We start from the raw sequence: 25,007 nt of genomic DNA, 5'->3' as shown, positions 1-25,007 counted from the left end.
CATCTACCTGTGGTCCCTGTAATAGATCTATTTATCATCCAGTGGTAGGTGGCGATCAGCTGTTTATCTCTTCACGTAATTCAGTGCTATTGTAATAAAAGCAGACTAGAATGTATAGGATCTGTGCAAAATGCTGCCGCATGTGTCAAATCGGTGGCTGTGTATCAACATATACATCTGCTGGCTACAATTTATATATATATATATATATATATATATATATATATATATATATATATATATATATATATATATAATAAAACAAGCAGTTTCTGTGCTGGCCCCTGGAGTAAAAACATCCTTCCAGTATTCTGTGTGTTTTCACTATATGGATCGGAAGCTTTATTATGGAACATAAAAGTAATGAAACTTTGTTGCAATAATTATAATGGAACGCAAGGTTTAACATAATAAAGAGTGCTCTATTGAAATCCTAATCAGTGTGTGTGTGTATACAGTCTGTGTGTGAGTATATACACATCTATAGATATAAATACCGTAAATATATGTATAGATATGCCTATATAAATCCATACGTATACGTGTATGCTATATATGTTTATATATGATGGCCGGTTGTTGTTATTATTTCATTCGTTATGCTTCACACAGAGTAAAGCCATTTCTCTTGTATGTTGCGAGTGTGTGATATGCCAAGCGCATGCAATTCCCATTTAATGTACATAATTCCGTAATAAGTAAGCTCGCGAGTGGATGGCTCTGTGGCTCCCAACTCCTAATTGTTTTTGAGTAGCCGGCGAATCTTGTGGGCTGCTCTCTGGCTCCTGGTGTGGCTCTCAGCTGCTGTATCCTTTTTTTTTTTCCATCATGCATTATTCCTGATGCTGCTAAGAGCTGATTGAGAAGCAGCTTGCGCGGAAATATTGAAGATTTATTTTTGTAAACCAGTGACTGCGTGTCTCTTATCAACTGCTCTTTAACTTATGATCGCTAGCATGGATAGGCACTCGATGCCCTCCCTGCAGCTCAGGCAGCCTGATGGGAGTTGTAGTCCACAGCAGCTGGATCACCAGAGGTTATGTATCCTAGGGTTTGGGAGGATTCCCCCCCCTCTGGCATACTTTATGTGGTGCAGATTAACTCCTCGTGCCACCAGGCTTACACACTCCTTCTGTGTGCGATGACATGTTTTTGCCTCTTGCTGTTTTTTTTTTTTTTTTTGATAGCTTAGCAATCTTAGCAAATTCATAAACCCTTGAGCGCCAAACCAGAATGAACAGCACATGGCTTTCAGAGCCGGTGGCTTGTTTTTATGCAGAGTGTTGCAATCACATATGGCACCCAGAGGGTTAAGCATTGTAAGAAGGGGGGGGGGTCTGAAAGATTAAAAAAAACAAAAACAAAAACAGGGACGTCTTCACTTGCTGAGAAATGCAATGTCTGCTTCCCAAACTGGACAGACTGATGCTCCAATTAATAAGGGCCCACATTTTAATAAGGTAGATGTACGAGCCGACTGCAAAGATCAACAAAGCTATTTCATGGGACACAATTGCGATATGTTTTATATGAAACAGTTGTGTGTATATATATATTGAACCCATCCTTGTATGAGTTCAATTGGCTATTTGGGATTGGAGGGGTTAACTAAAATGTGACGCTTCACCCTGGGCCCTTTGGCCCTTGACCACCAGCAGTAGAAAGAAAATCCATGCAAAATCTAATAGGGATTTTAAAAGTAATTGCAATTTTTTTTTATTGTTATTACTCGGGCTGTTTAGCTAATTTATTATTTCACTCCTCAACAACGAGGGACAGACCCGGGTTAGATGAAAAGAATGCACAATAATTGTTTAGAAGGTTCTTAGATCTTCTAGGTGATGACTGGGCTGGGATGGGAATACACGGGCCTTTCGGAGCTGCTGGGGAAATTGCTAAGCACCTGTTACAGACACGCAGCGGACTGCATATCTCAGTGATGGGGCGTTAGCGGCGTGATGCTTGGCATCTGCCGGATGGGCCAATGTAAATGATCGGTGCGTTCTGTAATAGTAATTGATGCGTTGAGCGGGCGAGCTCTAATGTGCCAGTTGCTGGGGGCTTTAGCCAACAAGAATTAAGGATATTGGACACAAGAGGTCCCCATCTAAGGCTGGCTTCTTCAGGCCATAATGGAAGGTTCCTGGTCAAAAGTATTTGTCACACCCGATACATTGTATTAGCTAATGTGCGCCTCTCTAAAGTACTTTTGTAAATAAAAAAGACACTCATAAAAATTGGCCATGGACCGCTACTAGTAGAATGCTGACCCTGCTTAACAACAGGTGGAGTCCCATTAAAATGATAAAACTGGCATTAAGATCATTGTTTTTATATCAACGTTGGCAGAGTGTTTTTCATCTCTAATCAACATCAATTACATATTCATTTAGGCCTCACTGTTAGAAATTATTTTAAAAAAACATTTTTTTATATAATTTTTTTCATTGGTGGTGTTTGACATTTTTATACACGCTGAAGATATATTCCTTAACATGTGTCTAAGATAAGCAGCCTAGCCTAGTTGGATATGACCATAGCATCTATTTTAATTACCTTTATCCAGGAAAGACAACTGCAATTGATTTATGGACTCCACTTTCTCTCATGCTTACTAGGTCTTGTAATCTGATTACCGAGAAGAAGAAAAAAAAACATCACAGGGTATTATTCACCGCCGGCTACTTACATGATAGGACTGTACGCGGTTGACAACTAATGACGTGCTATCCAAAATTTAAATACCATTGTAACGGTGTTTGGAATGACCCTTGCTTGTGTGTTTATGGAATGTGGCTGCGTGCCATATCTTAGAAAGACATTTTGATGACCAAAGTATGGCAGAAAAATTGCTTAATCTGGAAGTCTTCCAATCCTCTTTAATCGTAGAGTAACCTTGATGGCCAAGTCACACACACAAAAAAATAGTCGATGAAAGCTTAATTCAGATCACATGTTACTACAGTTAATAAATTCCTAAAACTTACACATCTGTTCTATTTCTTGCAGTGCGCAGCCCTGGTTGGGGAAGACCAGCCCCTTTGCCCAGATTTACCGGAACTTGATCTTTCTGAACTTGATGTGAATGATTTGGATGCTGACAGCTTCCTGGGAGGGCTAAAGTGGTACAGTGACCAATCCGAAAACATTTCCAGTCAGTACAGCAACGAATCAGCGGATATATTTGAGGTATGACAATTGTCTACGCTAAGAACCTTCATGTTCCTAACATTGTTTATCAGTCTAGGACAAGGGTGTCCAACCTGTGGCCTTCCAGCTGCTCCAGGACTACATCTCCCATACTCCTCTGCCAGCCGTTGAGCTGAAGGAGCATTATGGGAGATGTAGTCCTGCAGCAGCTGGAGTGCCGCAGGTTGGACACCCCTGGTCTAGAAGATGCCTCCTGAGATACAAGGCACGCTCGTTTCAGCAATTAACAACCTTACTGTAATTTATTAAGGGTCACACAGAGATTATTGGAAAACGTAGGTGCACGGTACGTTCGAGTGTTGGGGGGAACCAGGTAGACTTTTGGCTTTGTGACACTTTCCAGTTGGGTTTCTGGTAGCATTTCTTTAGTGAGCAAAATTACATTTGGAAGACATTTGACTTGTTTTGGGTAAGTATTGGGTAATGTCAGAACTTTGTGTTTTTGAGATCTTTTGCACTCAAAGGTATTCTTTTGAGAAAGCAATCATTTTAGTAGGCAGTTTGTATATTTTTGTAGAAGGAATATAATTTTTCTGTGTGTTGTAGATCACCCAGATTATATTATACTATATGTTATACAGTCATGATTGGCTTGTATATTGAAATAAACAGTTTCCTGTTTGGGTCTGGTTTAACATTTTGGACAATGCTGAAGGGACTTACTCTGCTTTTGGTTGATGTGCCAAATCTGTTATGATGTCACAGTTATGTTCCACATACCTAGATATTTGTGACTTTTTTTTCTCTTTAAGCACACATTTTGTGTCTAAGAACCAGCATACACCTTGAAAGGATAGGAGGGTGTGAAACTTTGGGGCTTATATGTATATGGCAGTCTTTTTACATAAACTGATAAACGTACTGTGGTCATCGTGGCAAGCACTTCTCAATTTGGCTCGCCTATTTATAAATGTTCCCTTCTCGCCTCTGAAGCATTAACTTACAATTAGCATACAAGTTATGGCGGGTCAGCATCCTTTCCTTAAGTTTCAATTTTGGACCGACCTAATCTGACTTGTCCTTCAACAATGGTGAGGAGATGCTGTGCTCTAGAACATCACTGTTTCCATTGAAACCCAGACCTTGATTGGAGGTTAGTCACTGTAGGCATAAGGTCATCGGATATTGGCCGAAAATGATTTTATTGATTTATGCCTCAGACTCTAAATTGCGAGGGAAGAGGATCGTCTTTGGAGACAGTGACAGATAGGGCCTACTTTCATGTCCAAAGGAGAATGCCTTGGAAGACAGCTGCCGCAATTGTTGCCCTTGAACTTCACCAATGCTTCCTTTGTGAGTGTAACTTTACACTGGAATGAAAAACCAAGAACACGAGTAGGACAGAGGCCTAGTCACATGCCTTACTTAGGTTACAGCAGCTAGTTGATGGAAAAGCCTTCACTAAACTTGGCAACAATTACTTTTTTTTTTTTTTTTAACTCTTGTGTTACTGACTGTTTAACAGAGTAGCTGATCTTTTCGAGGCAACTTGGAATGCCGGGCTGGTTTCTGAGTATAGTGCCTGCACGTGGCAGAGGAAAATGTGGAATTAAGTCTTAGAAAAAGGCAACTTATATTTGGCTATATAATCCATGGAATCGGGTGATTTAAAAAGTTTTTATCCCACTTTGGCTTTCCCACTTTTGCTGTTTAATAAACATTTTTGTTTTGTTCTTTTCCCCTGAAAAACACACTTTTTAACTATTAAATGAAATATCATATAACCTACTGTCCTTATGATTTTGCTAGACGTGGAAATGTGTGCGTAATACAGTTCCCTTGGCGCCCGGAAGGGGTTAACTCCGGTCTTGTTAGGTCAAGTCACATGCATATCTCCGTAGGGCTTGCTGCCTCCTGCTGCACCTATTCAACACCAGCCTTAACTAGTAGGAGGCCAGTTGATACCAGAGACTATTGAATGGAATACATTTTTGTGGCTGGCTGCATTTCAAGAAAAAAAAAGTAATAAAGTCACAAGACGCAGACATGCAGGTATACTGACAACAGGTACATTGTCTGTGCGTTCGCCACCGAGCCTGCAACGTTTGACAAAAATATATAGTTGGGTAATATACAAAGGTTATCTTTGTTACAGGTGCACTTTTGAAATGTTGGTGGAGTACAATCTTAGACTTAGTCTTTTTTTTTTTTTCTTTTTAGTTAATATTAGCCCTTGTGTTTTTCACATATATAAGTGCAAAGTGCTGCATTTAGTATACTACAAATTGCGTAAGAAATGTGTAGATGAGGTCCTCATAGCAGAGTCTGTTGGCCTTGAATACAAATAATAGCTCCTCTATTAACCAGTGAACATAATAGGCAACATAGTTGGGGCTTTTATATTTTTTTGAAATATGTCACATTTTGTGAGTTAAACATTACTAAACGTGAGTGATGACATCATTCTTTCACTGCTATGGTCCTGATGCAGCGCTAGCCCTGAACCTGCAAATTCCTGGACAACGGATGGGGAATCTTCAGGCGTTCCGTCTTGTGTCGACTCGGATCAGTGTTCACCATTATTAGTATTTATTGATTTATATAGCGCCATCATACTCTGCAGTGCGGTACAGTGGGCAAGATATAACAAGTCGTACATCATTTGGGATAACAGAAACAAAACTTACAATTCAGTAGCACAGTGCACACTAGCATGGCTGGGCAAGTTCTGGAGCTTTTGCTGTCGGGGACTACAACTCCTATCATCCTTTTACCCACCTAATGCTTGCTGAACAGCAGTTGCAGCACTGCAGTATTTTTCTCATACAATAGATAACGGTAAACTTGCCGTAAGCTTAACGTAAGATTTAAAAGGGTTAAACTGGCCCTGTGATGGGGAGAACATTTTGCCCCCCCCCCCCAAAAGAGAAGTTTGTGGCATTGTTATTTTGTCAACCAGCAGGTGTCACCCTGTAATCAGTCTCGCTGCAGGGTGCTGAGTCAACATTACTCACAAGTCTTCTCACTTAGGAATCCAATCTAAATCCACGACTTTGCATCCATAGTTCTGCCAGAGAGCGTCTGAGCGTTTCCCGGCAGCTGCGTTTCGGAGATCGGGCATTTACATAACTGAGCAGTGATGCCCGGCTCACGGAACGCGGAACGCGGGCGAGAAGCGGAAACTGTTCTGCCACTGCTTGAAACGGCCCAACGTGACTTCAGCTGTTCCCTTCTAAGAGCCGTGACAACACTCCGCGTATGAATTGCCCCCCCCCAAAAAAGACGAAATGACTCCTTTAACTCATCAAACAAGTTTAGAGCCGGGGCTGAGATTTTTTTTTCATTAGTATTACGAAATCGTGATTTTATCAATGCAGTTTACGCAGAACCTGATGATTTCTTTTTCTGTGAACGTTCCAGTTTTTTCTCGAAGTTTTGCAGACTCGGCTGATTAATGAATTACCAGATCTTGCGTAAAAAGTGACTTGGCCTGATTTTTACACAACTACCAGTGTTTTCTTTGCCGGCCTTGTGACTAGTTTTAATGGATTTTCACTCAACTTAAACCTCCATAGAATTTTTTTTTTTTTTTTTTTTAAATCCCGCATAGCCAAATGCCTCAGGCAGGTAGTTCAAGGAGACACAATCGCGAGGAAAAAGTCATCATAGCTGAATTGTTGATGGCGTGTGCCCTTCAATGCCAAATCAGCATGATTTATCATCGTTACATACTCTGCTCACGTTTCTACTTCACGCCCTGAACGATGTATAAAAAGGTGTCTGTTCGGCAAGGTCCGAAACCAAACATATTCAAGAAATATTTGTAAATGGTGCATTTTAATTAGCGATTACAATTTAAATTTAAAAGGTCGATTGGTCGGGGATTCTTTAATAAACACATCAATCTGTTACTAGAACTTTGTTACGTATTATTAGCCCTTGTAAAGGATAAAACACTTTTTAAATGCTCAGTGTAATCTGTTAGCTTTAGATCAATAAAAGGCAACTTTCGACTGAGTATCACGGGATTTATGGAGGTTCATTTACTAACCTTTTGTGTTTGCAGATGAGTTCAGGGAGGTGAACCTGCCAGGTTGCATGTGCTCTTTTTTTTATATATGTGTATATATATATATATATATATATATATATATATATATATATATATATATATTTATATATATATATATATAAATTTATAATTTTTTTTTTAATTGTTTTTTTTATTTTTTGAATGACTTGGATAGGATAATAATGCTACATTCAACTCATTAGGCCTGCAAATGCATCGTAATCACAGCAGGATAATCGTGCAGAGTAGTTATATCCCTTGCGCTTTCTTCTGTTTTGTTACACTGAGTTCAAGGTACAAACACGTTTTCCTGGAGTTGTTGTTTTTCGTTCATGGTAATGATCTTTGGAATTATGTCTTGTAAAACCAAAGACATTCTTGGAAAAATGGCCATGTGTATAGATGTTTGCGGAGCTTGCAGATTAGACGTGCGCTGAACATGATGGGAATTGTAGCCTGCAGCGGCCGTCTCACCGAGGATGGCCGAGGTGCTGGTCCAGCTGCGGTTGAGTATTCGCTGCCATGGTCTCCAGAAGTTGGCAAAGAATCATGAGAACTGAAGCTATATTCTAGCTACGCCAGATTCTAAGAGAATATGACCCCCATGGCCCTACGTGTACCGATAATAGAAACAAAACAATCTTGGAAAGGGTTAAAGACGCAAGAGTCCCATCGTATCCCCAACTCCATGCTCCTAGGATCAGTGCTCTCGGCAGCAGCCAGAAGTGGTTTCCGGTTCCAGGTCGCCTGTATCTGCGTAACAACAACGTTCACAAATCAAAATGAGATGGCTTGGCCCATTCTCATATATTCTGAGGTCCAAAAGCATGCCACGGTTAGAATCGCCAAGACCCCCAAGAGCTGTGTTGATGGGATTAGTTAATGCTAGTGCAGGTTCAGGTGACACATAGCACTACGATTTGTACAGTTCTATATAACAAACAAAGCTGATGCCAAGTCAAGGTATTGTACTTTACAAGACTAATAAAAAAAGAGCTTAACTTGGCCGTAAAAAATGCTTATGGCCATAAAAATGTCTGAATGTATGGTTAACCTTAATATGTACCAAATGGGACTTTATTGTATAGTAAGGGATACCCTTTTGGGCATCAAATCGGGGTAAAATCAGACAAAGAAAATAAAGGATCATTCGTCTTTCCTTACTTTGTACCGAATGGTTTTAAACAATCCATTTTTCAGTATAGCTGCCATCTTTAACCTATTAGTGTCCTTGTCTTCTGTCTCGTGGCTGTAGTCAAAAATTAACCAGACCTGTGAAAAATCTAAATGGGCTAACATGTGACAAATCGCAAACCAGATCTGGCAGGCTTTATGCATTCCAAATGAAGGATTATGTCAATACGACCATACTTTTTGTTATAGAATTCCATCCAGCAGAGCCAGTCTATCCTTCAAATAAATTACCCTGTCAAAGAAAGTGGTGATTTTTTTTTTTTTTACTTCTCCCCCAAGATAAAGGGGCTCAATATTGGGATTGTCCTTCCAGCAATCTCTAAATGTTTCCTTATGTCTTCCACCAAATAACTTTTGACATTGACTACAACCTTCTCGCCTGTCCTTGATCAAGCCGACGCTAAAAGATTAGGTGGACAAAAATGTACGTATTAGCAGGAGAAAGAATAAGACAATTACGTTGACAGCTCGTACTGTATGATGCCTTGCGTGGCTCCGTGCCAGTTGCGAGCACATGATCAGGCCGCTACGAACAATCTTTCAGTTCAATCCAGTTACACGGACATTCCGTCGTACCTGCCAACTCTTCGTCTACAAAGGACAAGGTTTATAGTACTCTCTGTCTCTTTACGTAATACCCGGCACAGGTCCTCTTTAGTAAATCGGATCTTTGTGCAATGGTTTCGTTTTTTTTTCTTTTTTTCCACGGAAAACAAAAAAAAAAAAACGAAAACGTTATTTCACGTCTATGAAACAAAACACATTTTTTTTTAGAATCAAAAGGCAACGTTCTCGGGGTACAGCATGTTCTTGACACCGTCGCACTTCTAAATACAAACTAGAGTCAGCTGCCACAGGGACGTTCGGAGATAAAAGTGCGATGGCCTTTCTTCACGTGGGTCATCGTAAATCCATTTCGGCCTCCCTGCACATCTGTTTTAGCGAGGCGGCTCTTTCTTAAGCCGGCGTTTGGTCTTCAGCAGCGTGGGAAAGAAACCTGGCTGTAAATTCACACCCTTCCAACCATTTTCCCTAAATACATATACGGGTTCATGTTCATACCGGTAAAACCTTCGTAACTTCGTCAGTCTATCTGTAACACGGGACAGTTCAGCGAGCGTGAAATTGTGTGTTGTCAACTTGCCACAAGAACGGAGCCGCATCCCGGCCCGTCGTACAGGAGGAGCGTTATTTTACCTAAACCGTAACTAGGGTAAATAATGATAGTTGGACAACAGACGCTTTAATTTGCCATTGAAACATGTTTTCATTTATCAGCAAACAGCTTGTTGGCTGACAGCTTTTTGTATGAGTGGCAAATGATCCTTTCTGGCATAGATAGCAGAAACCTTCACGCTTTATCAGTTGAAAATGCCAACCTATTCTGCAGCGTGGTACAGTGCAATGTAGTTCCAAAGAGGACGTAAGATAACAAAGTCTCTGGTTAAATGGTACATGGAGCAGCTGCTGCAGAATCTCTTGGCAATGCGTCACTTTTTTGAAGACGAAGAACAGATTTAACCCCCCCCCCAAATAGAACGACTGTTTGAGCTTCGGTAGTGGATAAGTCACCTCCTCTGGTCGTCCGAATCATTAAAATCTCATCAGCCCAAGAGGAATTTGTTCACTCTGGTCTGTTTAACACCTGTCATCAAAATATAATGGTTCTGTAGTTCTTAATTAAACTTACAGATGTGTATCTCATACTTGTCTACACTGCAATTGCACATTCCGGGTAGGTTTAATGCGTTTAGCGACTGATTTCTGTTCTGAGCTACATGAACGGACACAGTTCGGAGACCGTTGAGCCCTGCACCGAATATCACAGTATTATGGAGGTAACGAGGAGAAATTGAGTTATTTTTAATATTTGAACTTCTCCTATGCGTGTTCCCTTTAGTGATTTATAGTCTCGAGGAAGGAATACGGCTAATTGTTTGAATACAAAAGCTTTTCTGTATCAGTCTTTGATATGTATGGCCTTTTAGGGGCATCGATTACCAACAAATGGTTAAAATTTTTTTTTTTTTTACCTTTTAGTTATTTTTATGTGTGTGTGTGTATATATGCTGTGTCATTATATTAGAAATCAATACACCTTTGCAAAGCTAACTGATAAAGTTTATTAGGGCCGCTGATAATGGCCAAGGTGCCATCACATCGGGACTGATTTAATGAACGACTGGGGTAGTTGCAAAACAAACAAACAAAAAATCTACGGAACGTAAAATCTGTGACTGCCACATGTTTTGGCCCGGGTATTTGTGAGTTATGTACAGAAACAAAAATATTTTAATGAATTTTGCTTTCTATCAGCAACTAGTCTTGTATTCCAAGTCATCTGGTCGCCCACTATGGTCATATTATCAAGCAACTCGCCTTAACCCAGAATATGTCCCCAAAATGTAGATGTAGGTCTTGTACTTCCTAAAGGCTCAACAATGCGTGGAGGACGAGCAGGAGAAGTATATTCTGTGTGTTAACAGATAAAAAGGCTTCATGACTAAGGTGCTGTTTGGTTAGGGACTGGCCGTGCCGTCATCGTGTTGATACATATGACTCTGGTGGACCTATCCAACACCGATGTTGGAGACTGACCTCAATAATTTCTGTTGTGGTGTAAGAGTTTTGGAAAAGCATAGCATATATACATATCACGGCTTCATCAGTTTAATGGCAAAGCCCACAACCTCCCATCAGGACCTAAATATGATTGCAGGGATAGTCGGTTAGCAACGTTAGGGAGCTTGTGATTTCCGAAACGCTTGATGGGGCAGCTGGCCCGGAACGCTGATAAACCATGTGATGTTGTGGAAAAATGCCGGCACAGAAATGCTATCTGTGTACTAAAGGGTAAATGCCAGTAGATGACAGATTCTCTGCAGTTTGTTCTTGTTCACACTCCGACCCCTGGTACATAGCTGACCTCTGCTACAGAAGAGGGATTGGGACTTCTCCGACAGACTCATGAATGATTTCTGATAGCAGTTGCCATATTCAAGGCTATTTTGAAGGAGCTCTTTGAAATCGATAAGGTTATTCTGTGCGGTTTGTCTAAGGAATTTTTCTTAGGCCCTACGAGCATGCGGGCAACATGAATACATCATTCGGTGTAGAAAAACAGGTAATGGCACCTAAACTGTAAAAAAAATGACGTTGAGTAATAATAATCATTTTGCAATGATGATGAGAAATAGGCGTTACAAATGTGTTATCACGTGGGGTATTATGTAGAGTGTTGAAGACCGGCTGAACCTAAAAATACGGAACATCTGAGCTGCATACTGCAGAAGGCAAGCGTGTCGCTCACGCCGCCCGTGACAGGTTAAATTTATGGAGCGATTTATGAGTTTGAGATGATCAGACACAATGTTGGTTCCTTTGCTATTCTTGCATTCGGAATGTACAGCCGTGTTTTAAGATCTCTGGATGCGGAGCAAATGCAAAGGATTACTGAAGTGTTACTGGTGTGTTTCTCCGGATAATGTTACATAATTACGAGGATTGGTTTGACTTTTTTGTTTTTTTTTAGCCACACCATAGATTTTCAGTGAAGACAAGTAGATCGCGTGGATCTTGACTCGGTTTTGTATCAAAAAGGTGTGTGTGCGGCAAAGGGTTAAAAAAAAAAAGAAGAAACCTTGACATTCTAGGATTGTGATTTAAGGTACTTCAAAGGGTTAAAGATAATCAGAAATCCCTGCATGCTTCCCTGTAGGGTGACTGTGGTATGTGTTAATCCTGACCTTTTAATTTAAGAACGTTCCTTTTTCCCCCAGAAACTGCAGTGTTTGGGGGGGGGGGTGAGATGAATCACCCCCTCCTGCAACACCGAGTCTGCCAAAAAGGTGGACATTTAGAGAAAGATAACGAGAAAATAGCTAAGTGAATCAGAACTATAAAAAGCGCAGCAATTACCAAAAATGGAAGCATATGCCAGTTATCTGCATCCACTGGGTTGAACAAGTTTTGTAGTATTTAAGATAATTCTCTAGTGCCTGCTATTTATAGGCCGAGGGTAAGCTTCAGTAAGAGCCTTTCACCAACCTGGCCTTACAGACTAAGCTAATAAGCTGCCTGACTTCCATATTACAAGGCAGATATATTAAATAAGCCATTCATGGATCATTATTGGAGACATTTATTTAGTTCAGGCAGCCCCGGGTAGTTCAGACAACCAGAGCCCTTTGTGCAAGAAACAATATATAACAGATACCTATAGAACAGTATATATGTGTGTGTATATGTGTGTATATATATATATAATATATATATATATAATACTTGGTAATGTAATAGTCAACTAGTCAGCCCTCTTACCATAAACATATAAACTCTTAGCATCCTCAGCCAATAATGGATATATTCACACAGCCCATATAATGTTTAATTTAACAGATAAGGTTAGCTAGAAAAAACTATCAGATATAGCAAAAGCATGTAAGGTTGGATTGTATTCTATTATTATAAGAGTCGGCTTAATGACTCCTATACGTGCCAAACTGGGGCCATGAACTTTGTGTTAAAATTTAATGCGTTGAATTTATTTATTTAATGTCATCCTCTTATCGGGACATAACTATTTTAGAATAAATTTCCATTATTGTTTTGTATCCCATGTTTCGCCATTCTGTAATATTGTAATTTTCCATGTTTTGTATGTTTATTGTTTCTCTTCCGTGTGCAGTCATACCGCAGTCATCATGTCCCAAATCCTGCCAGGTTCTGAGAGTCAGTGAGTCTCACAGTTATTAAACAATTTCGTCCACCTCTCGGATTTGCTTTGTAGAAGTCTACTGCCTTGTGGAATCCTGACAGTTCTAGTGTGGGAAAGCAATAAGCTGGCACATAGCCTTGTAGCTGACGGAGGGCTTGGCCAAACTGTTATCGGAAAGGTACAGGAATTTAAAAAACAAACAAAAAAAACCCCCTTAAATAATATGAAACTGGAATCTGCATTTCCGCGCATGATTTGCAAAGCGTGTGCGTATCGCCGTAGATTGTGTGTACGCGTGTGTTTGTCTACACTGAAATCACACAGTGTAAATAAACGTATGAAGGTCACCCAATGAGTGAAATAGTTTAATGCATGGTTTATGCTGAGCTTAAACATTCTATGAATGGAATCTGCTTTATACTAATACTGGTTCATAACACATTGTGTGATTGAGGACCATTTTAGAAGACTTTGGGCGCAACGGTCCACCTCTCTGATCCATGCCATGTGCAATCATCAAAATCATTGGTTCTACCACGTCACAAGGATATCACATGGAAGCCGAAATGGAACAAAGATGAGCATCTCCCCAAGCCCCTTTGGCCGCAAAAGTGGGACAGTGGGGCAGCTACCCGGGGAAGAAGGAAAGTGCCTGAAAACCAGGACTATCCAATGTAAACTGGGACTGTTGGAAGGGATGCACTGTAGGCCAGCGCTTTACAACGACTGGTTGGCAACATGATGGGGGGGGATGTGATTGATACCCTAGAAAAAATGGCTGATGTAGTCAATTTACATGTTTGGAGAATGTCCTGACTTTTTTTAAACACATATGATAATTCAATTATTCAACAGTATTTGATCATCTGGTGGCAAAAACGCAGTATTCATTAATACTTTTCCAAAGTCAAGTTGTTTTGTTGAGACATCCTACCCTTGGTGATCCCAATCTCGCAGAAATCATCTGGCTGTAGGTAATGCATTTATTTACTAATCAGCAAATTACTTTACGCAGTCAGTAAATGTTAAGGGCTGGAGACTGATAAGATCATTTGCTTTCAGGTGTTTTCTCAATATTGCTCTCAGCATCAAGTAGAAATTGAAAAGAGTGACCTTTTGATACTGAATCAAATTGACTGCATTTCTAAAGATTCACTGGTTTCAATTACCATAAATTTTTCATATTGGGACTACAACCAAACTCTCTGGCACCAGAAGAACAATATCTTATCGGTGGTTTGTTAATTCAGTTAGCTTTGCGATAGCCGGTTCCTAGAGATTTCTTTCTTTTCTTTTTTTTTTTTTTCTCGTTTACAATAAAACACGGCAAGTGTCAAGGACGAACAAGATATGAAGTTTACACAAGAAAATTCTAATCGCTAATTGACTTAAAAAAAGGTGAATGGTTCTTTATGGCCATTGTGGCAAAGCATAAAAATTCTTTGTGGCGGTGATAAAACTTCTATTGGAGTGCTAGTCTAATCTGTTTTCTATGACGTTTAATGGACACTTTTTTTAAGATTAGGTGTAAATGATAAAAAAAAAAAATCATATATCCGTTGAGCAGAACTGCTCTTGTAAGACAACTATTGGCGAACCTCAAATACTTTTGAATAACCTATGTAACCCTACAAAACAAATCCGTCACATCAGGCCGACTAACCTTTACATAGACCTTTTAACAAACAGTAATGAGATATTTGGAAAGCCGTATGTGTTAGATTACTTTCTTCCAGCTGTATTTGGCCTACAGGCCTCTTGGGTCTAGAAGCTACAAGGTGACCTGCATCCGGTGGGAGACATCTCTGTAAATCCAATGTGATTTTATGGAGCCCATTTTTTATGTTGACAAGGTTTTTGTACACGGAGTAGAATAGCGCTAGGATGTATACGTCTGGACGTGGGTCACCAAGCCTTTGTTATGTCACAGAAAATGCTCTCCGTGGTATTTGTTCACAAAGTAAAGAGCAGCTCTTAAAAAAAGTCATTCTAAATGTGGCTATGTTGTTCAAGCGATGTGGCCCCATATAGCTTCCAGTCACATGAAATGTTTGCCCTGGTCTGGTTTCTTAAAATAAGCTATATGGGGATGTCAGTTTATGTTACCCCATCCTAATGGTTCCAGAGTCAGAGAAACTTACTCGTTATTTCTCGAATATTTAATATTTATATTGTTAGATAATTGCCAGTTCTCAGGTTTTACACCTACGCGCAACATCACAATTTTTACAATTAAATACCAATAAAACCAATCACTTCCTCCGCTCTTCTAAACAAAAAGTGCGTGAAAACCTTCTTTCTGGGGCTTTTAGATGGATTTCTGTGTTCTTTGATAGATCATGGGAAATGGAAAAATTTTTATGACGTGCCACGGCTTTTGCCCACGTTGGAGGCTAATGTGATGTCAGAGCTGGAAACTATAAATCTGAATAACATTAAAGAAAAATAATAACATGAGAGGCAAATGGTTATCGGCGCAGGATTCAATTATGATTTTATCTTGAGTGAGATGGAGCCTCTTTAGGACATGTACAGACATATACCATTTCTTGGTATTAAAGATGTTCGGCAGTAGGGACTGGATTTCCAATGGCCGGCAAATATCCCTTAGCATTATGAAAATGTATTTTCAGATTTTTTTTTAGAATGTTTTGACACGTGCACGTGATGTAAGACCATTTCCCCTTCCAGTTGAGGACTATGTGAAGGTCCTCCTTGTTTGTGGTCTAGAGCTCGATATGCATTGCTATGTTTTTTTTAGTATTCACCAATTAACTAATGCATCGGCTGACTTATGTAAAGCCGTCTATTGATTTCCTACCTCTGTCATGTCCCTTGTCCCATATCCCTCTATTCCTACCGGGCCTGATTCATAAATATGGACTGTCAGTGATCCCAGCACTGAGAATGCGGTTTTAGCATCAGCTGCTTTGATGAACCATCTGTCTGGCAAGCAGTACCTGAGACCTAAAATCATAACTCCTGTTATTCATCTCTATGTCAATAACTTCATCTGACATCTTCTATATTTCATTTCAGTTCTTTCTGAATCTCTTTTTATAGCATTGTCCCCAAGGAACAGCTTTATAGGGACCATATTTCACTGTTTGTCTCCAAGACTCATATTCTGAAGGCAGACCTCGAAGGATAAGTGGATGCAAATGTCTGACACCATAAAGCTATTGAACACACGTGAAAAGCTGTAAAGGATAGAGGTTTTTTTTTTCTATATTTGCCAAAGCCAAGCAGTCTAATTCATATCAAAGGATGCGAGTGGATTGACTTCCTAATCTATTATTTAGAATGAAAGCAATATATTTTATCCAATTCTCTTGTCCTCAAAGCCATTTTCCGAAGCTGCCTTACCTATCGCAGGCATGTCTATTTATATACTATTTGTTGTACAACCACAGAGGTTTTGAGTTTATATACAAAAAAAAAATGCCCTCTGATAAAATATTAAAATATGTTTGAGTACGTAGAACACTCAGCTACAAGAAAATTAATCTAGAAGCCATGGATTTTTCATGATGATTTGGGATGCACGAAACAATTATTTGTACCCTGTTATACATAGTGGTGCTCTATAAATAATTGATAATAAATATATTGGATATGGCATTGAGAGACATGTCTTATTAGTTTTGTTGGGATTTGGGCTGATTACACGGCAGCGTTCATCATTGAGTCTACATAAAAATCGAGTATTGCGCCGTGTTCCGCCGCATGGTCTTTGAAACGGCTCGTGTCTTAATGGGTTTTGGAAACCAGTTCCACTCTCCGCTGGAGGGTCCACTTTCATATTCTGTCAATGAGTTGCGTGTCCTCCAGTGATCAGTAGAGGGAAATTAATTGCTGGCTGCCTCCATTCCCATGTAAAGAATCTAATTTACAGCCGGTGTAAAACTCATCTGGCATTGCCATGAAGCTCGTTTCCACCTCGGATGAGAACTCATTTAAAGCGCCTCCTGAAAAATGTGTTGGGTAATCACCGCTCTGCCGTAAATACTTACAGGTCTATTGTGGGCGCTCCGTGGGTCATTACTCATTGCCACCTAAAAATACATCTATAGTTACCATGATTACAGAAACAAAAGGGAACTCAAGCTTCAAAACGAATGTCCTCTACTCCTTATCCAAAGAGTGAAGAGGATCCCAAAATCTGCACTGGTGTGCCCCTGAACGCAGAGTCCTCGTATCCCACTTCTAAGCCATTCATCCAATTGTTGATACACACACACACAAAATCTGTAGGCTGAAATCTTATAGAAAAATGTAATTCTAAAATGTATGAAATGCTGAAAACTGGAGACTTCACATCCACGAATTAAAAAAAGTGTTATTTATTTTTAGAAAATATCTTACAGATTTGTCTTGTAGGTCATAATAGGGTATTTAAGAGAAATTTCGTCCAAACCTTCATATGTACTTTGCATACGATAGCCGCATTGTTTCGATAAACTAGTACAATACATTGATACAATTTTACTAATCTTGTGACTTTTTTACACTCGTTTTTCACTTTGGGAGCTGTGAGATCTCATTGGTTCTGGAGCTTTTACCGTCAGACCGTTCTCGCCCACTAATGATAAAAATATACATTTTAATTAGGAGGATACATTTTTATGTATTATGTGTATTTTCTATTTTCATTACATTTACTATTTTACTAGGTTTTACATTACATTTGCTTTATTGTACAAATGAACTTTTTGTGTGAAATATTTCACGTGTGGATTGGTGTGTTTTAGATCCAAAATAATTCAGTCCCTGGCTTCCAAACGAATTGTCTTCGGCACGTTGTTCTGAATTACAGTATACCCATGAACCATTTCTTCAGCAAAGTCATTGACCTGAAACCTGTGACCCTCCAGCTTTGGTGGAAAAAGAAATCCAATGATCCAGAAACTAAAAGTATTTTGATCTTAGCTGCAAGTACTCTAGGTTGTCACCTATGGTTCGGCAGATGGAGCATCATGGGACTTGTAGTCCAGCCGCTACTTAAAGGCACAGGAACCCTGGCCCTAATTCCCCTAGTTTATAGTTGCTTCTTTGTAAAGAGTTATTAGCTCTGTTTCCTTTCCCCACCTATTGATGAATTTGTTTTTCAGAAATTAGCGCACATCCGTCCCTCAGTAGCTCGTAAATTTATTTCTATTTAAATAGCAATTTGGGATAATTAGAAGTAATAGCATAGTCAAAAAAAAATAATTCCAAAGGTTACCTTGCCGAGTCATTTTAGTAAGTAATGGGTTCTGCTGCCATGTCAGTTTGGAACAGACATGTGTTTGTAGGCAAGTGTGCTTCATTTATTGTGACGTTGATTTATTTGCTGTGTAAATTGGGACACAGGCAGTAATATAATGTGACATTAATTGTTTTGCGGAATCATCTTTGTTACATGCGTTGCGTTCTCCTGGGTGTTTGATTGCTGAAAACTTGTACAAAACTAATTGAGTCTGCTACGTTGGAGACCCGTGCCCACGGATATGTCAGCCGCAGCTTTGCCAGCTTTCCTGTTACAGTGAAACGTCTAATGACCAATATTACGCATTCATTACCTCGGTGCGGAATACAGACATCTGTGCCGCTCCATAGAGTTTCACCAACTCTTATTGTGAGTTGAAATTCAAATTGGGTGTATTGGTTTTAATAAATCAACTTTTGACCTTAAATATATAATTATTGGATATTTAATAATAATGTAATAACATCAATGGCACCATTTGTGGAATCACTTTTGGAATGTGCTATGTTAGCTAAGTAGGTAACTTTCATGATGGCCCAGGATGGGGCATGTGCCTTCTGGCTGGGCATCACGCATGGAAATGTTGTCGTGTTACTTGTAGAAATAACTGTGATATGGCGATTTAGCTCAAGGTCTATTGTTGTCAAAGTGCATTTTATACCCTACACCACAAAGTCAGATAAAGTCGGTACTTACTACATGGTGGTTTGGGGAAAATGTTGAGTTTGGACATCTTCCATTGGAGCAGGACCTTTACATAATGCTGATGATGATGATAAGCCATAGCTCTGCACCCACGTTCTTAATATACATTTACTACGAGCAGACTGATCCCAGCTTACTATATCCCCTTCTGTTCTTTCTTTCTTGTAGAAGATAGATGAAGAGAATGAAGAGAATTTGCTAGCCGTTCTTACAGAGACATTGGACAGCCTTCCGGTGGATGAGGATGGATTGCCTTCATTTGATGCACTGACAGATGGGGATGTGACCAATGAACATGATCCTAGCCTTTCCTCTATGCCTGACGGCACCCCTCCAAGTCAGGAGGCAGAAGAGCCGTCACTAGTAAGAAACCTTCCTACTGTTTAACGGGAATTGGATGTGCTTCTGGCTACCCGCTGCATGGGTATGATGTAGTCGAAATAAGGTTTGGACTTTACCTTTAGGTAGAAAATAAATAAATATATATATATATATGTCAGCTGTGAGCATTAAAGGGGAGGTATCGCTTCCACCACTTTACTAATGAAATTAATGTGGGAGTAGCAGCATTGTAAACAAACACATCTGCATATCGTTCCTTCCGAGGATGATTGCTTCCCTACTCTCAGTTTTCTCTAGTATTACTGGACTGATTTGGGGCTTTTTAATGGCGATGGTGCCTTTGTGCACATAAGAACCCATTATTCATAATAATAACATACGTTCTGCATGCTTTTTTTATGATACTTCCCCTGTAAACCAGTTCAATGCATCTAAATTTCTCTCGTGCATGAATCCCTTTTTAAGTAATTCATTATGTTTTTTCGAGCGGGCTTTATCACCAAAAATCTGTCACTTTTATGGCACTGCTTACAATGAAACCTTGAATTTCCAGCGCAAGCACTTTCAGACGAGCTATACTTGTTAGCGCCGGGCTGCTATCTTGCTCTCCGTTACCGTAAAGCCACTTAAATCGATGTGTATGTAACTCATCTGCTCCGGGCTACACACGGCTGTAAATGACGGCACCCTGTGCACTTCCACTTGGCGTCTGCTCATGTTACTGTTGATAGTCAATCGTAGAACAGGATCTAACGCTGCAAGTCTCTCTACCCACAGCCGATTCTTAATTTGTACGCGTGTTGATGAGATGATGATTGCAAAAAATTTTGCACTTCAAAATGTATACCAATAACTGATTTAAAAGGGTGACATGAAAAGTAGAGATAAAGGTTATACCGCCTTTTTTTAAAGTATTTTTTTTTCACCAGTCCATCTGGTGTTATAAAGATGGCGGCGCCAAATATCCAATGCATGGAAAATGGCGCCCAAGGCTTCTGCGGTCCCCATGTAGTGTAATGCAGTAAAGCAGCCCGTAGACGCGCATCAGTGCTTCGTTCAGATCTATAGCAGATGTTTGCAGAAAGCCATGTTCCGTCCAACATTAGCAGCGTGGCAATGAAAGCGTTAAATGATTTTAAGAAAATGGAACCGTGTTTCTGTCCTCCACTTTCAACCAAACTCTGAAAAAAAGAGGTTATGTCATCTGCTTTCAAAGGTGACTTTGGTCCCACTTTGTGCGGACAGTAATTAACCCTTTAAGAATTACAGCCTTTTAAATCACTAATTTGTAACGTTTCTGGGGTTTTTGCTTTGCGTATGCTGCATCCATAATAACTGCTGCCTGTCTTATGTGTGTCTTTTATGTGCCCACTCGTGAACATAAATTGCTGCTTGACCCGATGTGAAAATCCTCGACGTCTTGTTATCTGGCTAAAGATTGGGGCTTATTATTGTTATTATCATTTTTTAAGAACTTTAAGTTAATCATCCTACTAACTAATGTGACAGTGTATAAATTAGCGATTGTGTTCTCCTGCGATTCATAACCGTGCCTCCCTTCCATGTGTTTTCAGCTTAAGAAGCTCTTACTGGCTCCAGCTAACGCTCAGCTGATTTATAATGAATGCATTGGTCTCACTACGCAGAACCATGCCAACCTTAATCAGAGGATCAGAACAAGCTCTGCGGTTGTTAAGGTACAAACTTTTTGTCTTTGTGATCAAGCTCAAAAGCACAAAAATCAAAGTAAACAAACAATGACTGGTGCGGATTTAACGCTTTCCCAGCCAGAGTGCCGAGAGAGACGACTTCCGTATAAAGCTTTCAGTGCGTCCCTCACGCCTGGCACCTAAGAGGTTAAACAGTGCCATGTACTGTCTGTTCATACAGAAGTTCAGCATTATTTACAACAGAAGGCCTTTGCTCAATAAGGTCCCGGAGCGGTAGTGTATAGTAAACAATGTTACCTGTTTGGAGATGCTACAGTAAACATGGTATGGTCCACGTTTGGTTCCCGGTACAGCTGCATTCGTGACACAGGCGTGGCTGTAGAAACCGGTTATTGGCCCCTTTTTTTTTCCTCGGTAGACACAAGTTGAGTAATTCCAAGAGACAGAATTGTTATCTCACTTGCTATGTACCTGCGAGGCTTCGGGAAGTCTCTGTAGCCAGGGTGCTGTTGATTGCAATGAGAGCTGGCATCCCTTTAACTGTTAGTGGGGTTAAATAATGAGCCCTCGGCTTCTCATCACATGGATAAATGAAGCTTTCAGTTCAGTGTTGGTGTGTGGGTTGTCTGGCGGGGAAACAAACACTCTATCACTGAATATGTGATGCTACTGATGCTGTAAATTCTTGCCTTGGAATAGTTAACTAATAACAGGTCTTTAAATGCAACCATTGGTATTCCTATGGTTAACCCCTCCTATAATGCACAGTATCCCAAGAAGTGATGGATGTATAGCCAAGAGGGTATGAGCAAGTTCTAGATTACCCAATACATTGGCATATAGATTTGCCATACCACTTGAATGTATCCATACATTGTTGGCACCATATAGGTAAAGATAAGATGAAGAAGAGGAACGTGGCTCACTTTTACGCAACCGTCGCAGGTTTTCGAGTTACATATAACAACCTTATAACTCACAGCATGTTTAGCCAGAAACGATATCTTGTTGGTAACGCAAGGATTTACAAATATTGTAGGAATAGGCATAAAAAGTTGACTGAAAAGCCTGAGGTTACTTAACTCGTTGTAAACATGTACCGTTCTCAGTGAGTGCTGATAACGCAAGATTGGGTATTGTTATGTTTCCGCGAGTAAAACTGGAGCGCTGGAGAAATGAAATAAAGCTCAGTGTAAGTAGCATTAGGGAATTTTAAATGTAATTTTCTTTCCTTGTTCTGCAAACAATTATTCATAGATCCCAAACCTAGTGTACATATTGTGAAAAACAATAATAAAAAGGGAATATTTCATTTTATCATGTGTATTTCTCCCCCCCCCTTTTTTCAATGTAGTTTTTTTTATCATTTTTCATTTTTTTTCCCCAATATTTTTTTTATTTTATTTTTTTAAGACCGAGAACTCATGGAGCAATAAACCGAAGAGCATTTGTCAGCAGAAGGCACAAAGGCGTCCCTGCTCGGAGCTTCTTAAGTACCTGACTGCAAATGATGACATTCCTCAGACCAGAGCGTCGGAGAGCCGGAGTAACAGCAAGCTCGACAAATGCAGCACCAAAAAGAAACCCTATCTGCATCCTCAGCCACATATTCAAGGTAGCTTGGGGATTTTATTTTCTACGCGGCCATCCTCGGGGCCGATTCAAAGCAGACTTTGTTTATTCAAATTGGTCGTCTGTTCGCTTTTCTGTCCCGGTCACATAACTCATGCACCCCGTGAGCTATTTCGTATGCAGAATTTTCATGTTGTTCTGTGCCGCCGCCATCTATTTAGAACAAACTCCTATGTACTGCTAACAAACGGGCGCTTTAAAGCCTTTCGGTGAAATAGAATCTTATGTAAATGCGAGTGTAGTTTCGCGCAGGCTTCAAGGACAACTAGAGCAGGAACCTTCGTCGGGGGGCTGTTCCTGAACAGGGGGACACGGAGTAATAAGTGCAGTAGTAGTGTTATAAAGGAGAATATACATGCCGCTCATATCTTTCCCATTTTATTAACAAACAGCGGATACTAGCTGTCGTGGTCCGAGCTAACGCTGCTAAAAAGCGCTGATCATCATCATGCATAAAGCGCCATATGAGTCTCTGTCCTGGGGCTAATGTGCTAACATTTCTGGAATCTCAAGAAAAAGAAAAAAAAACACGGAATAAAAGACATAAGAGATTTGCATCAAATCATATATTCCTTATTGCAATGCTGTGATAACAAAAGAACGGGGGATGGGGGGAGGGTGGTTTTCAGAGGATTTTGCCACCAGTAATCTTTCCTGGAACAAAGATCAGTATCCAGCCATTTAACTCTACGACAGCCGGGAAGATGTGACCGACTCGTATGCTTTGCTGTTTATCAGTTTGAGTACAGGTGGTTGGGGGCCGATGTGTTATAACGCTCCACGGTGCCCGTCGTATTATCGGTTCCTATTACTACCGTTGGTTAATCTATACTGATTCCAGAAGGGCATTAATAAAGGCTGCGTTTACATTCGGCGTGGGGTACAGAGATGCAGCGTGACCTCTGGTGTGATTCCAAATGTAAATACAGGCTGAGGCGTAAGCCTCTGGGATACTCTTCTCCGATACTCAGAGTTATATACAGTAGCATTTTGAATTCAAACAAACACGTGGATCATTTATTATTATTTTTATTATTTATTATCTTAGTTTTTTAAAAATAGGTCGCTCCTTCCCCTAGTGTTACTTTGAGAAGTTCTAAGCCGAGCTGCTTGGCCACCTTCTCCCATGATACCAGCACCCTAGGGACTCCAGAACGTTTGTTACCATGCAGTTTTTATCCGATAAATATAAACAATTTGTTCTGTGCGGTTTCTAAAGTATCTTTTTTTCTTTTTTCCCTCACTTTTGACTTGCAGCCAAGACGACAAGCCTGTCACTCCCTTTGACGCCTGAATCACCAAAGTAAGTATTAAACGCTGACAATCTGTATTTACAAGGGTTGGGTGTCTTCTGGTCTTGGCTACAATAGCTCCATTTCAGCTTGTTTTTATAAATATGCGCTGTCTTCCAGTGATCCCAAGGGTTCCCCATTTGAGAGCAAGACTATTGAACGAACCCTAAGTGTGGAGCTCTCTGGAACTGCAGGTGAGCGTAGTAGCCAAATGTTTGATCAAAGGGAAACCTGAATTCATAAACCATTTCACATTATTAATCCTAACTAATGGCTTGTTTTGTTATACTATGTATAGTAACAAACCGAATGATTCCCGCATGGAATGGTTGGAACGATTGGTGGCTGCTGAGAATGGTGACCTCTGTCACGCTTTACTGTTTTACTCTCTGTACGAGACTCTCTGTAGGGTAAGGGGCTAGAAAAATATAACTTGGGAAATAAAGAAACTAACATTACCTTTAAAGTACTTAAACCGTGCAAATAACATTTTTTATTTAACCCTTAAAGGGACGCTTGAGCCATTATATGCATAGAATTCATTTGGTTTCCAGTGCAAGTTTGCACTGTGTCCCCCCAGCTCTGTTGCTTGCATTCGGCTGAGCATTGACTCGTGTGGGGGTTCCAGGGAGTCTAATGAGACCCCCAAACGCATGTGCAGAAAGCATTCCCATGGGGGGATTTCTCGCAAGTAATTGCCAGCTTTAAGCAGCAAAAACTGTTACAAACGGCACAAAGTGCTTCTTCTTAAGGTAAGTGACTTCCAAAGTATTTCAATGAACATTCTTCATTGGAGGAACTGTATGGGACATTACTGTCCCTGTAATAAGTGATATTAAAAATAAAAATTCTCTCTATAAGCTGTAGATGTGAATCTGTGTCCCTTTCAAAGTATTATTGAATTGTGTCAGCGTGTAGAAAATGTCCAATTAACCCCCCCCCCCCGGATACTCTGTGTTACATTGTTCACACTTTTTGCATAAGA

The 25,007-nt window shown here is 40.1% G+C and overlaps 1 protein-coding gene across 1 annotated transcript in view; it reads left to right on the top strand.

Annotated features, from left to right (window-relative positions):
- The window catches only part of PPARGC1A (PPARG coactivator 1 alpha), a 39,194-nt gene that overhangs the window by 907 nt on the left and 13,280 nt on the right, over positions 1–25,007 (top strand). The window contains exons 2-7 of the mRNA XM_053458332.1: positions 3,010–3,189; positions 19,255–19,449; positions 21,003–21,125; positions 22,512–22,713; positions 23,988–24,033; positions 24,143–24,216. Of these exons, the coding sequence (XP_053314307.1) occupies positions 3,010–3,189; positions 19,255–19,449; positions 21,003–21,125; positions 22,512–22,713; positions 23,988–24,033; positions 24,143–24,216 (820 nt within the window). The remainder of the gene's footprint in view (positions 1–3,009; positions 3,190–19,254; positions 19,450–21,002; positions 21,126–22,511; positions 22,714–23,987; positions 24,034–24,142; positions 24,217–25,007) is intronic.

This window comes from Spea bombifrons, chromosome 1, assembly GCF_027358695.1.
Source record: "Spea bombifrons isolate aSpeBom1 chromosome 1, aSpeBom1.2.pri, whole genome shotgun sequence".
Classification (NCBI taxonomy): domain Eukaryota; kingdom Metazoa; phylum Chordata; class Amphibia; order Anura; family Pelobatidae; genus Spea; species Spea bombifrons.
Note: the sequence above shows the minus strand (reverse complement) of the source record. Positions and strands in the feature narration are given on the sequence as shown.